Source organism: Myotis lucifugus, unplaced genomic scaffold (genome assembly GCF_000147115.1).
Source record: "Myotis lucifugus unplaced genomic scaffold, Myoluc2.0 scaffold_546, whole genome shotgun sequence".
NCBI classification, from domain to species: Eukaryota; Metazoa; Chordata; class Mammalia; order Chiroptera; family Vespertilionidae; genus Myotis; species Myotis lucifugus.
Window position 1 is genome coordinate 274665 of NW_005871594.1, and position 13230 is coordinate 287894.

The 13230-nt window shown below is 49.2% G+C and overlaps 1 protein-coding gene and 1 long non-coding RNA gene across 3 annotated transcripts in view; both read right to left on the minus strand.

Moving 5' to 3' along the window:
* EFCAB9 (EF-hand calcium binding domain 9) overlaps positions 1 to 9300 on the minus strand; it is a 13033-nt gene extending 3733 nt beyond the window's left edge. Inside the window, exons 1-4 of one of the 2 annotated variants that reach the window (XM_023745465.1) lie at positions 9165 to 9300; positions 4024 to 4172; positions 3021 to 3197; positions 1126 to 1239 (exon numbers count right to left, since the gene is read on the minus strand). In XM_023745465.1, the coding sequence (XP_023601233.1) occupies positions 1126 to 1239; positions 3021 to 3197; positions 4024 to 4172; positions 9165 to 9300 (576 nt within the window). Of the gene's footprint in view, positions 1 to 1009; positions 1240 to 3020; positions 3198 to 4023; positions 4173 to 9164 lie in introns of those variants that run through there. The other variant, XM_014446515.2, reaches the window with a different exon arrangement.
* A 3166-nt stretch (positions 9301 to 12466) lies between these two features.
* On the minus strand, positions 12467 to 13071 carry LOC106694627. The gene is made up of 2 exons (XR_001345662.2): positions 12873 to 13071; positions 12467 to 12629 (listed from the first exon to the last, which is right to left on the minus strand). It is a non-coding gene; the product is annotated as an uncharacterized LOC106694627 (long non-coding RNA).
* Positions 13072 to 13230: the final 159 nt, after the last annotated feature.

The window sequence follows — 13230 nt, forward strand, 5'->3', positions numbered from 1 at the left end:
CTTCCCGGGCCCCGATTTTGCCCTAGCGGGGTTCCTTCGGCCTTGGCTGCGCTTTTTTACAATTCCAGGGACCCTCGGGGGGATTTCAGAGCTGGTTTCAACCTCGAGGGGGGGGGCAACTGGTTTGTTTTGATGTGCACTGACCACCAGGGGGGCAGATGCTCAACACAGGAGTTGCCCCCTGGTGGTCAGTGCACTCCCCCAAGGGGAGGACCGCTCAGTCAGAAGCTGGGCTCATGGCTGGCCAGCACAGCGGCGGTGGTGGGAGCCTCTCCTGCCTCCACGACAGCACTAAGGATGTCTGACTGCCGGCTTAGGCCCGCTCACCACAGGGAGCGGGCCTAAGCTGTCATTCGGACATCCCCCGAGGGCTCCTGGACTGCGAGAGGGAATAGGCCAAGCTGAGGGACCCTCCCCCCTTCGAGTGCAGAATTTTGATAAGCCTGCAACCCAGGCATGTGCCCCAACTGGGAATGGAGTTGTGACCTGGTTCAGTTGATGCTCAACTACTGAGCCACACCAGCCGGGCTACCCTAGCAGATGTGATCCATTTGCTTAAGCACCTGACTCAGAGAGTAATTCAGATTCTAGGAAGAACACAGCCCCAGTATCCTTAAAGTCCGTTTCCCTTGTGGTTGGAGGCACTTCACCATTTGCCATTTTGAAGTGTTTCATCCAGGTAGTTTTAGCCTAAGGACTGGGAGACTAGAAAGGGTCTGGAGGTGTTGGACCACTAGGGACTAATACTGGGGAAGCACTGCCTTCTTTCAACTGCTCCGCCCCAGGAAGTGTTGGTAATTATTTGGATACACAGGGACCGAATGAACAGGGTTGATCTGAAAAGCAGCAGCAGAATCGGGACATGTGGATGGACAAAGAGAGTGGTTACTTCACATGACATTCTTGTTCCGTATGTGAGGTCAATAGGTTATCAAAGTTAAGAACTTTCTGTTTGAGGAACACTCATTTGGACCCTTCATATATCCAAGTGAATGTGTAGACATACCACTTTGGTGTTCACATTTATTTTTAAACATGCTAACAGTTATAATTACTTATATTGTATTTTTAGATGAATTTCTTTCAAGAAGTTTCTCTTTTGCCTTCCCCTTAACTTTCTGTGGCATATTCTTTTTCAAGCAGAGCCTTCTGTTCCTCCTTTTTCTCTACTTTCTGCTTCTCCTGGTATTTGTCCATGGTGAAGATAGTAAACAGCTTAAATTCCTTGTAATTCAGGTGCTTTTGTTGGGGGATAAAAAGAAAAATTATTTCAGGGAGGATTTGATACTTTGTTTCAGATGACAGCAGGATTGTAAGCATTTCTCATTTACAAACTTGGAAACTTAAAGAGACTCAGTAATTAGGACAAAATTATCATCTGATTGTAGTCTAGGAGCCAGGAACAGAGCGTCTATTGTAGACTCTAAAGCAGTGGTTCTCAACCTTCCTGATGCTGGACCCTTTAATACAGTTCCTCCTGTTGTGGTGACCCCCAATTTCATTGTTACAAATTGAACATAATTAAAGCATAGTGATTAATCACAAAAACAGTATGTAATTATATATGTGTTTTTCGATGGTCTTAGGCGACCCCTCTGAAACAGTCGTTCGACCCCCAAAGGGGTCACGACCCACAGGTTGAGAACCGCTGCTCTAAAGGAACCTAGAGTCACTTTCTTTTACTTCAAGTCTAGATGCTTCAGGCTGGCATCTGAGGTTCAGATGTGATCCACCTTTCTCAGCCTCACCTCCTCCTTGCTTCCCCAACATGGACTTCCTCGTTAAATAGGCAGAATTCACAGTCTTCACCATAGTGGTCTCTTAGGATTTTGCTCCTGTGTTCCCATCACAGAATTTCTTCTTTCTACTTAGCTCTTATGCCCTTCCCCAACACCAACTCCTGCCATATCCTATATAATAAAAGCCTAATATGCAAATCGACCGAACGGAGGAACGACTGGTGGAACGACCGGTTGCTATGACGCGCACTGACAACCAGGAGGCAGATGCTCAACACAGGAGCTGCCCCCAGCCCACAGGCCCCAGGCCAGCCAAGGTGTGTGCCAGCAGAGGCCCCCCCCCCACATCGCCCCACCAGTTGCCTCCTGCAGAGGGAGGCGTCTGGCAGCATGGCAATCCGGGCAGGGCCGGCGAGCAGGCGGTGCCAGACGGGCCAAGGTGGGTGCCAGCAGGGGGACCCAATCATCCCGCCAATTGCCCCACAGATTGGTCCTGATTGCTGGCCAGGCCTAGGGACCCTACCCGTGCACTAATTTTGTGCACTGGATCTCTAGTTAATGTATATCCTTCTCTAAGCTTCTGTAATTTTGTATCCATATTCTCGTATGTAGCACTTATTCAGTCCTCTCTCTTTCATGGGCCTATGAATCTCCAGTTTTTCTGATCCCAGTGCCATGGCATGCTGGAGCAGGTTTTATTTCTTTTCTTTTCTTTTTTTTCAATCCTCACCTGAGGATATTTTTTCCATTGATTTTCAGAGAGAGGGAAAGACAAGAGAGAAACACCGATGTGAGAGAAACACATTGATTGGTTGCCTCCTGCATGCACACCGACCAGGTCCCTGGCCAGGGAGGAGCCTGCAACCGAGGTATATGCTCTTGACTGGAATCAAACCCAGGACCTTTCTGACCGCCGGCCGAGGTCCTATGGCCTGAGCCAAACCAGCTACGTCTGGAGCAGGTTTTCTCACCCCCCTCCTCACCTGTCTACTAGGTCAGGGGTCCTCAAACTTTTTAAACAGGGGGCCAGTTCACTGTCCCTCAGACCGTTGGAGGGCCGGACTATAGTTTAAAAAAAAAAAAAACTATGAACAAATTCCTATGCACACTGCACATATCTTATTTTGAAGTAAAAAAACAAAACGGAAACAAATACAATATTTGTGTTTGCATGTGGCCCGCGGGCCGTAGTTTGAGGACCCCTGGACTAGGTAGTAGGACATTGCCCTCCACCTCAGGACAGGGAGGCTGCCAGGCCATCCCTGAGGGATCTGCACTCACACAGTCACCGGTGATGTCGAAGTTGCGGTAGAACTCTCGGAGCTCATGTTTTTTAATATTGAAGAGAAAGTCGTACTTTCGGAAGCTCTCCGCCCCGATTTTCATCTCCCCGTCCAGGTCCAGCAGGTCAAAGACGTGCCGGGAATGGCGGAAGATAAATTGCTCTTCCAAGTGGTTCTGTTTGGAGAGAAATGGGTCCGCCAAGAAACAGCATTGTTGGTGCTGCTTCCTAAACTTGCCACATCAAGACTCCTCCTCTGCGCCCTAGTCCGTTCCCCAGAGAGCGAAAGGCAAAAGGGGGAATCACAGAGGCTCAGGGGCGAAAGGGTGCCGTGGTCATGCTACGGGTCCTGCTCCGGCATCTGTCCTCCGGGGGAACTGAGCAGCCTGTAGTGATCACTCTGCTAGACCAGGGGCTCTCAACCTTCTGGCCCTTTAAATACAGTTCCTCATGTTGTGACCCAACCATAAAATTATTTTTGTTGCTGCTTCATAACTGTCATGTTGCTACTGTTATGAATCGTCATGTAAATATCTGATATGCAGGATGGTCTTAGGCGACCCCTGTGAAAGGGTCGTTCGGCCGCCAAAGGGGTCGCGACCCACAGGTTGAGAACCGCTGTGCTAGACAGACCCCTGGCCACTAGAACGCATGTCCTCACCTTGACTGCAAACCTACTTGTGAAACGTCAGGACACTGGTGGTAACGAGTGGGAGGTAAACACACACCAGAAGTGTGTGCAGGTCAGGCGGGAACCCATCTCCACCACCCATCCCTCTGGGAACTTCTCCGAGAAGGGGGAGGTGGCAGGGGAGAGGCTGGGTAGCAACTGGGGGTGTCTAGGTTATGGATGGACCACTTGGGAACCAGAACTAGTTCTCCCCTACATTTTTTTCCTTCCTGATTTGAGTGAAAGGGAAGAAAATGTTGGGTGTACTCTTAATTCAGGGCTACCTTTAGCAAGATGGTGGCAGCTGCCCCAGGGCCCGGCCCGATACTCGCCTCGTGTGCCAGTAGTAAGCACACCAGCACGTAGAACTGGTCAAAAGTGATCTCGCCCGCCGCTTCCCAGTCCAGCATGTGGAACACTTTCATGATCTGTTTCCGATTCCAGTTAGTCACATGATGAAGGAAGTGGTAGAACATCATATCTGTTGGGTGGGGGGAAGATGAGGAGATGGATTATTCAGAAACAGCTCCAAAGGCTAACAAACTGGGAGCCGCCTCGATGGTACTGATGTTGGAAGCCTGTGACCTGGGAAAAGCAACAATTTTCTTTTTTTTTTTATCTTTTTAAAAAAAAATATATATATATAATATATATATAAAACATATATATTTATATATATATTTTTAAAATATATATATTTCAGAGAGGAAGGGAGAGATGGAAATATCAATGATGAGAGAGAATCACTGATCGGCTGCCTCCTGCACGCCCCCCAATTGGGATCGAGCCCACAACCCGGGCATGTGCCCTTGACCGGAATCAAACCCAGGACCCTTCAGTCTGCAGGCGGACGCTCTATCCACTGAGCCAAACCAGCTAGGGCTCAAAATCTTTTTTTTAAAAAAAAAACGTTTTATTGATTTCAGAGAGGAAGAGAGAGAAACATCAATGATGAGAGAGAATCACTTATTTTTTTTTTTTAAATATATTTTTTATTGATTTCTTACAGAGAGGAAGGGAGAGGGATAGAGAGTTAGAAACATCGATGAGAAAGAGACATCGATCAGCTGCCTCCTGCACATCTCCCACTGGGGATGTGTCCGCAACCCAGGTACATGCCCTTGACCGGAATCGAACCTGGGACCTTTCAGTCCGCAGGCCGACGCTCTATCCACTGAGCCAAACCAGCTAGGGCTCAAAATCTTTTTTTTAAAAAAAAAACGTTTTATTGATTTCAGAGAGGAAGAGAGAGAAACATCAATGATGAGAGAGAATCACTTATTGGCTGCCTCCTGCACACCCCACACTGGGGATCGAGCCCTCAACTTGGGCATGTGCCCTGACCAGGAATTGAACTGTGACCTGGTTCAGAGGACAACACTCAACCACTGAGCAGGGCTAGCAATGATACTATTTTGTTTCTGGCTTTGCCACTGCACCTTCCACGATTTCTTAACCCTTAATTGCCCTTGAGCTGTGTGGAAAAGGATGCACCGGAGGCGGGAGAGCAAGGGCAGAGAGGACTTGGTTCCTGACCCAGCTCACGCACTCCGCGGGCGGACAGGTGTGTAGAGGTGACCAGTGAAAGGCGCATGCTCCCCGTACATGAAGGAAGAGCTAATGCTCACTGGGGACCTGGGACACTTCCATGGAGAAGCTGATCTTTCACTGGGCCTTTCATTGGAGGAGACGATTAAAACAGGAGAAATTTAAAAAATCATTCCCCTTCCATAAAAGCATCAATATGCCTTGTGCTTCTATGAAAGCGAGTGCATTTGGCTACGAGGGGAAGGCACCGCTGCTGGTGAAGCCGTTAGGGCTCATCCTTGAAAGGCCACCTCTCCTGGAACACACAGCCCTGCAGGGAGAGGGGCACCACACCCTGTCATAAGGAGCCTCAGAGAGGAACTGGTCTATGCAGCGCTGCTACGACGGTAGCAACACCAGTCACCAGAGGGTCTTGTGGAAGCACAGACTCTGATGCGGGAAACCCGGTGTGCCACCCGGCGTGGGACCCGGCCTGGGACCCGGCGTGCATCTCTGACCAGCTCCAGGTGATGCCACGGCTGCTGACCACCCTTAGGGGCCGTGCTGGGATCCAAACGTGACCTGATGCCACAGCCTTGCCAGTGCCAGGGCATATTCAGTCCTACAATCAGAGACAACAATCCTGTAATTTAAAGAACAGGGAAGGTTAGTGCTGAAATTCCACTCACAGGGAAGGTTAGTGCTGAAATCCCACTCACTAATCATCTCTTTCGGGGTCGAAGATGAAAGGAACAAGCGTGGTGGCGCACACACATCGCCCAGGGTCACGGAGGGCGTCTCACGGGTCACTGTCTACATGCGATTTCCCCGAACCTACAGGCCACAGAGCTTCCTCCCCTGCACACAGAGCATCCCCAGTTTGGAGTCCCAGTGGAAGCTCGCTAAGGTCACAGTGAGCCAGTCACATGTCCTGGTTCGGGGGCTTCTGATGATCTCTTGATGATCCTTCCCAGTCCCCTCCAGGTATGAGCATGTGGGAGCAACACACTATATAGATATCCTATATAATAAAAGGTTAATATGCAAATAGACCGAACGGTGGAACAATCGAACTGAACAACCAGTCGCTATGACGTGTGCTGACCACCAGGGGGCACGCATGGAACATGGCAGGCATCAACCACAGCGGGATGGTGGAGCAGGTGAGTGGGGGCGCCAGACCAAGGCAGGGTGCTGGTCGCTGTCATCAGGGCAAGCCTCTGGTGGTTACTGAAAATTCTTTGCTCCCATGCACTACGGTCCCACCTGGTGCTCGCACCCACTGCCGAACCCAATCACTCAGTGCCATCAGTCAGCAGGTGTGAGCGGCGCCTGCCAGCCCCCATCGCCCCTGAGGGCTTCTCCACCTCCCCCTGCTCCTGAGAGGCAATAGGGGCAGCAGCTGCCACTCGCACCCACTGATGGCGCCAGCCCCAATCGCTCTGTGCCATCAGCAGGTGGGAGCCATGCCATCAGCGGGTGAGAGAGGCAGCGGTGGGAATGGGGCAGCCAGCAGACAGGGACCATGGTGGGAGGGGCCAGGCAGGGACTCAGAGGATGGGCTGAGACCCGCCCCTGTGCCCACCACAGCCTCGCGGCCCACAGGTCCTTTCAAGGTGCACGAATTTGTGCACTGGACCCCTAGAGTGTTGTGTGTGTGTGTGTGTGTGTGTGTGTATTTCCAGTGATGTTTGTGCAGTTGCACCTTGAGAGATGTTTTGGTGTGGGACAGTAGCTACTTTCTTTTTTTAAATATATTTTTATTGATTTCAAAGAGAAAGGGAGAGGGGGAGAGAGAGAGAAACATCAATGATGAGAGAGAATCATTGATCAACTGCCTGTTGCATACCCCCTACCAGGGATGGATCCCACAACCTGGGCATGTGCCCTGACTGGGAATCGAATCGGGGATTTCTCGGTTCATGGGTTGATGTTCAACCACTGAGCCTCACTGACTGGGCAACAAATGCTGTTTTTAAAGCAGCTGGCTCTGGCCCACTCACGTCTCCAGGGCCTTAAGTCAATGATGACAATGACAGCGAACACTAAGTCCTCACCAGGTGCTATGCATTTCCCATGTCACACCCCCTGCAGGAAGGCAGGACTCAGGGCTGTGTCTCACGCTTTCAGGTCACTATCCAGTCCCTTGGCGACCAGAAGACGCAGCCTGCCCCTCTCGGGTGTTGCATCATCAGGGAGGGAGGGAGTTGCCAGGGAGACCAGACTCAGCAGACATTCCGGTGAGACTAAGAGTGGGCTTTGGAGTCCGAACGCCCTGGGCTTCAGTCCCAGGTTTTCTGTTTACAGCTCGGTGCCCTGCAGCTGCGTGATCAGGGACTGCGTTTTTGCAAAGAGTTGGTGACATACCCTGTGAAAATCTATGTGTAACGAGAAACACTGAGGCAGGAAATGATGAGAAAATGAAGGTGTTTTTTTAAATTATATTTTAAAGATTGAATGAACTCTTAAAAATCTTTATGGAAGAAACCCCTTATTCACAAATGACCTTAATCTCTCTCAGGTCACAATGAATGGATAGGAAACCTGCTTTCTACTCAGTCCTATAAAAACCCCTAAAGTCTTTTGACTAATCTTCTATTGGTTTGTGCACTCAAAGGCAAGGTGAGGATGGTCAGTACTTGTTGGTCACTCACAATTACCAAGAATTAGAAGGGACCTTGCATATCATTTATTTGATACAAACATCCCATTTGACAGATGAGAAGTCTTGCTGCTGAGGGGGCTCGACCCCCAGGAATAATTACAATGACAGTGAACGCCAAGTCCTCACCAGGTGCCATGCATTTTCCATAATTGCCTCATGCAATTATCTTCTCCCCCAACCATGAGATGGACTCCATTATCAGAATCCTCACTCACAGACGAGGAAAGTGAGACTTAAACAGGGTGTTGAGCCCAGCCGCTGTGGCTCAGTGGTTGAGCGTTGACCTATGAACCAGGGGGTCCTGGTTCCATCCCTGGTCAGGGCACATACCTGGATTGCGGGCTTGATCCTTGGTAGCGGTTTCTATATCTCTCCCTCTCCCTTCCTCTCTGAAATTGAAGAGAAAATCCTATATAATAAAAGCCTAATATCTGAAATTGAAGAAAAAATCCTATATAATAAAAGCCTAATATGCTAAGTGTCTGGTAGTCCGGTTGTCCATTCAAACAATCAAAGTGTAATATGCTAATGATATGCTAAGGCTGCTCAACCACTCGCTATGACATGCACTGACCACCAGAGGGGCAGACACTCCGACTGGTAGGTTAGCTTGCTGCTGGGGTCCGGCCATAGGACTGAGCAAGATGGGCTTGACACGCCCTGGAGCCCTCCCGTGGTCCCTCCCTGGCTGGCCAACCTCCCGCGTCCCTCCCCGGCCCCGATGGTGCACCTGTGGGGTCCCTTGGCCTGGCCTGCACCTTCTTGCAATCTGGGACCCCTTGGGGAATGTCGGAGAGCTGGTTTCGGCTCAATCCCGCTCAATGCAGGAGCTGCCCCCTGGTGGTCAGCGTGCTCCCACAGGGGGAGCGCCACTCAGCCAGAAGCTGGGCTCAAGGCTGGCGAGCACAGCAGCGGTGGCGGGAGCCTCTCCCACCTCCACAGCAGCGCTAAGGATGTCTGACGGACAGCTTGGGCCTAAGCCGTCAGTCAGACATCTCCCTAAGGGTTTCTGGTCTGTGAGAGAGGGCGCAGGCTGGGCTGAGGGACCCCCCACTCACCTCCCCCCAAGTGCATGAATTTCATGCTCCGGGTCTCTAGTAAATAAATAATAAAGAGGGTGATGGCACTCTCCAGATCTCCAAGGGGTAAGGGGCAGAGCCAGGATTTAAACCCAGAGCCTGCAGCTGTGCCCTCCTCACTGAGCTGCCACCAGTCTTCAGTGTAAGTCGGTGACTAGACACCAGGTCGCGACCCGGCGGAGACGTTTCTGACAGCACTGACCGTTCATGGTGTTGTGGCGGTGCGGGTCGAGGAGGCTGAAGTACTCCACCAAGGCCCTCATGTTCCTCAGGGACAGCAGGCAGTAGAGCTTGTCCAGGTAGAGGCACCACAGAAACGACCCTGTCTTCAGTTTCATTTTGGAGCTCCTCATGCCCATGGCTCCGGCAACAGGCAACGGAGCAGAGAATGCAGCCTCGGAACTAGAATGTTGGACACCAGGAAGCTCTGGCAGGAGGTCTTCCTCGATAGAACAGTGCAGGAAATACTAGCAGTCAATAAACAATGTCTAGCCAGCCCGACCTATGAACCAGGAGGTCACGGTTCGATTCCCCGTCAGGGCACATGCCCGGGTTGCAGGCTCGATCCCCAGTGTGGGGTGTGCAGGAGGCAGCCAGTCAATGATTCTCTCTCATCATGGATGTTTCTATCTCTCTCTCCCTCTCCCTTCCTCTCTGAAATCAATAAAAACATATTTTAAAAAGAATAACAAATGATGAGGGCTTCCTCTCAGTTTTCCAGCCCTGCCCTCACCTCCCGTTAACCTCCTTCACTAAAACATGACCAGTTCTAAACGCAAAGCACACCCTGGAAAGGAACGAGAAACTGCACACGTATGAGAACATGTTACACGGCCAGGGTGATTCTCAGAGGAATATTTATAGCCTAAATGTGTTTATTAGAAAACAAGTAATGAACAAGGCACATAATTCTAAAAGAACCCAGAAAATTAAGTAACATAAAACCAAAGAGAGAAAGAAATGTTTACAGACCAAAACAGACATAAGTGAACCAGAAAACAAAACAGTAAGCTTGATTAGTATAAACAGGATCTTTTTTTCTTCAGGTTCTTTATAACAAAACATTTCAAACCTGTCCCAAAGCGGGTTAGTGTGATACACCTGCATGTAACCACCTAGCTTCAATAATGATCAACTCAGGGTCAATCTTGTTTCATCGATACTCCACCCACCCACTACCACCATCTCTGTGTTATTTTGAAGCAAATCTCAGCTATGACTTCTCATCTGTAAAAATTTCAATATTTCAAAAAGAGTGACTTTAAAAAAATATATAACCACATACTTTTATACCTAAAAAGAAACAATGATTATCTCTTAATGTTATCAAATATCCAGTCAGCATGCAAATGTCGCTGTTTGTTAAAATTTGTTTTTAAATATGAGTGACATATAATATTAGATTCAGGTGCAGAACAGAGACTAGACATTTATATACCTTTTTACTTTTTTTTTTTTATTGTTTAAAGTATTACATATGTCTCCTTTCCCCCCAACTGACCCCCCCCCCCGCCTTTTTACGGTATATTTTTAACAGATGAATTATTCAAGTCAGGACTCCAAACAGATCTATATGTTACCTTTAGACCACTTCATAAGTATCGTGACGTTCCCCCTTTCTATCTTTCTTACTCTTTTTGCAATTTATTTGTTGGAGAATCCAGATTGTCATGTAGAGGAAAACACCCTGATTTGTGCAGATTTTATCTCCAATGTGTTAACATGTCCTTCTGTCTCCCCTATTTTATATAAACTAGTGGTTAAAAAGCTGGTTTTAGGAAAAGATCAATAAGAACAGACAATTTTTTTTGGCAAATATGATAGGAGAAGAAAAGATCTTAAAAAAGTAAGAATGAGGCCCTAGCTGGTTTGGCTCAATGGATAGAACGTCGGCCTGCGTTGGTCCTGGTTTTGATTCCGGTCAAGGGCATGTATCTCAGTTGCAGGCTCTTCCCTGGCCCAGGCCCTGGTCGGGGCTCATGCAGGAGGCAACCAATTGATGTGTTTTTCTCACATAGATATTTCTCTGTGTCTTTCCTTCTCTCTTCTACTCTCCCTAAAAATCAATGGAAAAATATCCTTGGGTGAGGATTAACAAAAACAAACAATAAAAAAGTAATGAGAAAGGAAGCTATTGATAAGGAAGAGATTAAAATATATATGAGAATACTATGCACAACTCTATACCAATACTTTGAAAATCTAAATTAGCTCTATCCAATAAATATATAACACAAGCTACAAATATATCACATATGTAGTTTTAAATTTTCTGGTGTATACATTTAAAAAATGAAACAAGGAACTGTAGAAGGTTACCCAAAACATACCATGATGTGATTATAGAGGCATACTTATAGGATCAAATGGTATAAATACAGATGTAACAGGACAATAAAAAAAGAACCTGGCTATGCTAATCAACTGAACGCAGTCTCCGTGTCATTCCTTCTTCGCCAACTCCGTCCACACCTTTGGGAACCCCTGGGCCTGCTGGGGTTGGACCCCAACAGTTACCATATTGGACAGCACAGACTTAGATAAATAGAAGTTATTTTATGAAAACTGACTTATGAAGGAGTTAAAAATGTGAATCAATCAATAACCATAACCAATAACCAGAAAGTAATCAATGATGAAACGCTAAGAAAAGATATCTGGCTCAGATGGTTTTATGGGGAGGTTTCTCAAAACCATTGAGGAACAAATCATGTCTATGTTATATAAACTGTTTCAAAGCAGTTCTAATTTAGAAATATCATAGGAGTGCTATATGGATAAACTTCCGTACAACTAACGAATTTAGGGATGAAATCATTGCAGCTCTTAAGAGCTGAGAAGGAATCAGGCAGGAACTTAGAGGAGTAACTGGTTTGCATTGAGAGTTGGGGAACAAGAGAACGCCTGTGAGTATAGTGGTTACCAGAGGGAAGCAGGGGAGAGGGCAGGTAGAAGAGGGTACAGGGGGGGTAAACGGTGATGGAAGGAGACCTGACTGGGGGTGGTAAACACACAATCCAATACAGATGGTGTATGATAGAACTGTACACCTGAGACACATAATTTTATTAGCCAATGTCACCCCATTAAATTCAATAAAAAGGTTAAAAAAAAGATTTGAGAACTCCAAACTCACTTTCAAAGTACACATTTTTATTCACATTAACAAGGTATGAGCATGGCACTGGGCATTATCAGAGAGAGAGAGAGAGAGAGAGAGAGAGAGAGAGAGAGGCCTTAGCCGGTTCTGCTCAGTGGATAGACCCTCGTCCTGAGGACTGAAGGGTCCCAGGTTCAATTCAAGTCAAGGGCACATGCCCGGTTTGCGGGCTCAATCCCCAGTAGGGGGCGTGCAGGAGGCAGAAGATCAGTGATTCTCATCATTGATATTTCTGTCTCTCTTCTTTCCTCTCTGAAATCAATAAAATATATTTGAGAGAGAGAGAGAAGAAAATAGCTCAGTAAAAGCGGGGAGTGTAACAGAAAGCTCACCAGGGAAGGAGCTGCATACAGGACACTTTATTTAAACCGGGAAATTAAGAACCAGAAGCTTTTAACTTAATATGCAGACACATCTGGAGATCCACCGTGAAGCTGTGATGAGTCCCCAGGGGCCCTTTCTCCCAGGCTCCGATGCTGGCCGGCTCTGGGTCTGGTCCGGGAGCGCCTGGGAAGCAGTAAACGATCCGGGAAGCCGGGGCCTCCGGGGACCGACCGCGGCCGCAGGGGCGCAGCATTGCGCGCGGTAGGAGGCGGCACCGCGCCGAGGATCCCGCAGCGGATCCGCCGGCGGATGGGTAGCCCCGGGCCGGTGCTTCCCCAGCCCGGCGCCACCACCTGAAAAGCGGGCGCGAGCAGCGCAACCTCGAGGGCGGGTCGGGGGCGGATTCAATGCTGAAAGCCGGCTCACCTTCTTGGCCCTCGGACGACAATCGGGGCGCGCTCAGGGAAGGCCAATTCGCTCCCCGTCTCGTTGGCAGAGAAACGTGGGGCGCCACAAGGCGCGGCTGGTCTCCCAGACTCAGGACGGCTCCGTCCAGGGGGTCCCTAGAACTCCCCAGGACCCACCCGGAGCTCCCGAGCGCGCGGCGGACTACAGTCTCCAGAGTGCCCTGCGGCGGCGGGCGGAGCCGGGAACGCCCGCAGCCAATTAGGGGGTCCGCGGGCGCAGCCGGGAGCGGCAGGTGGAGCCGGCGGGTGGGCGGGCGCGGGCGGGTCCCAGGCCGCGTCCCACGGCTCGCGGGCAGGGTGTGGGCGCGGCGCCAGCG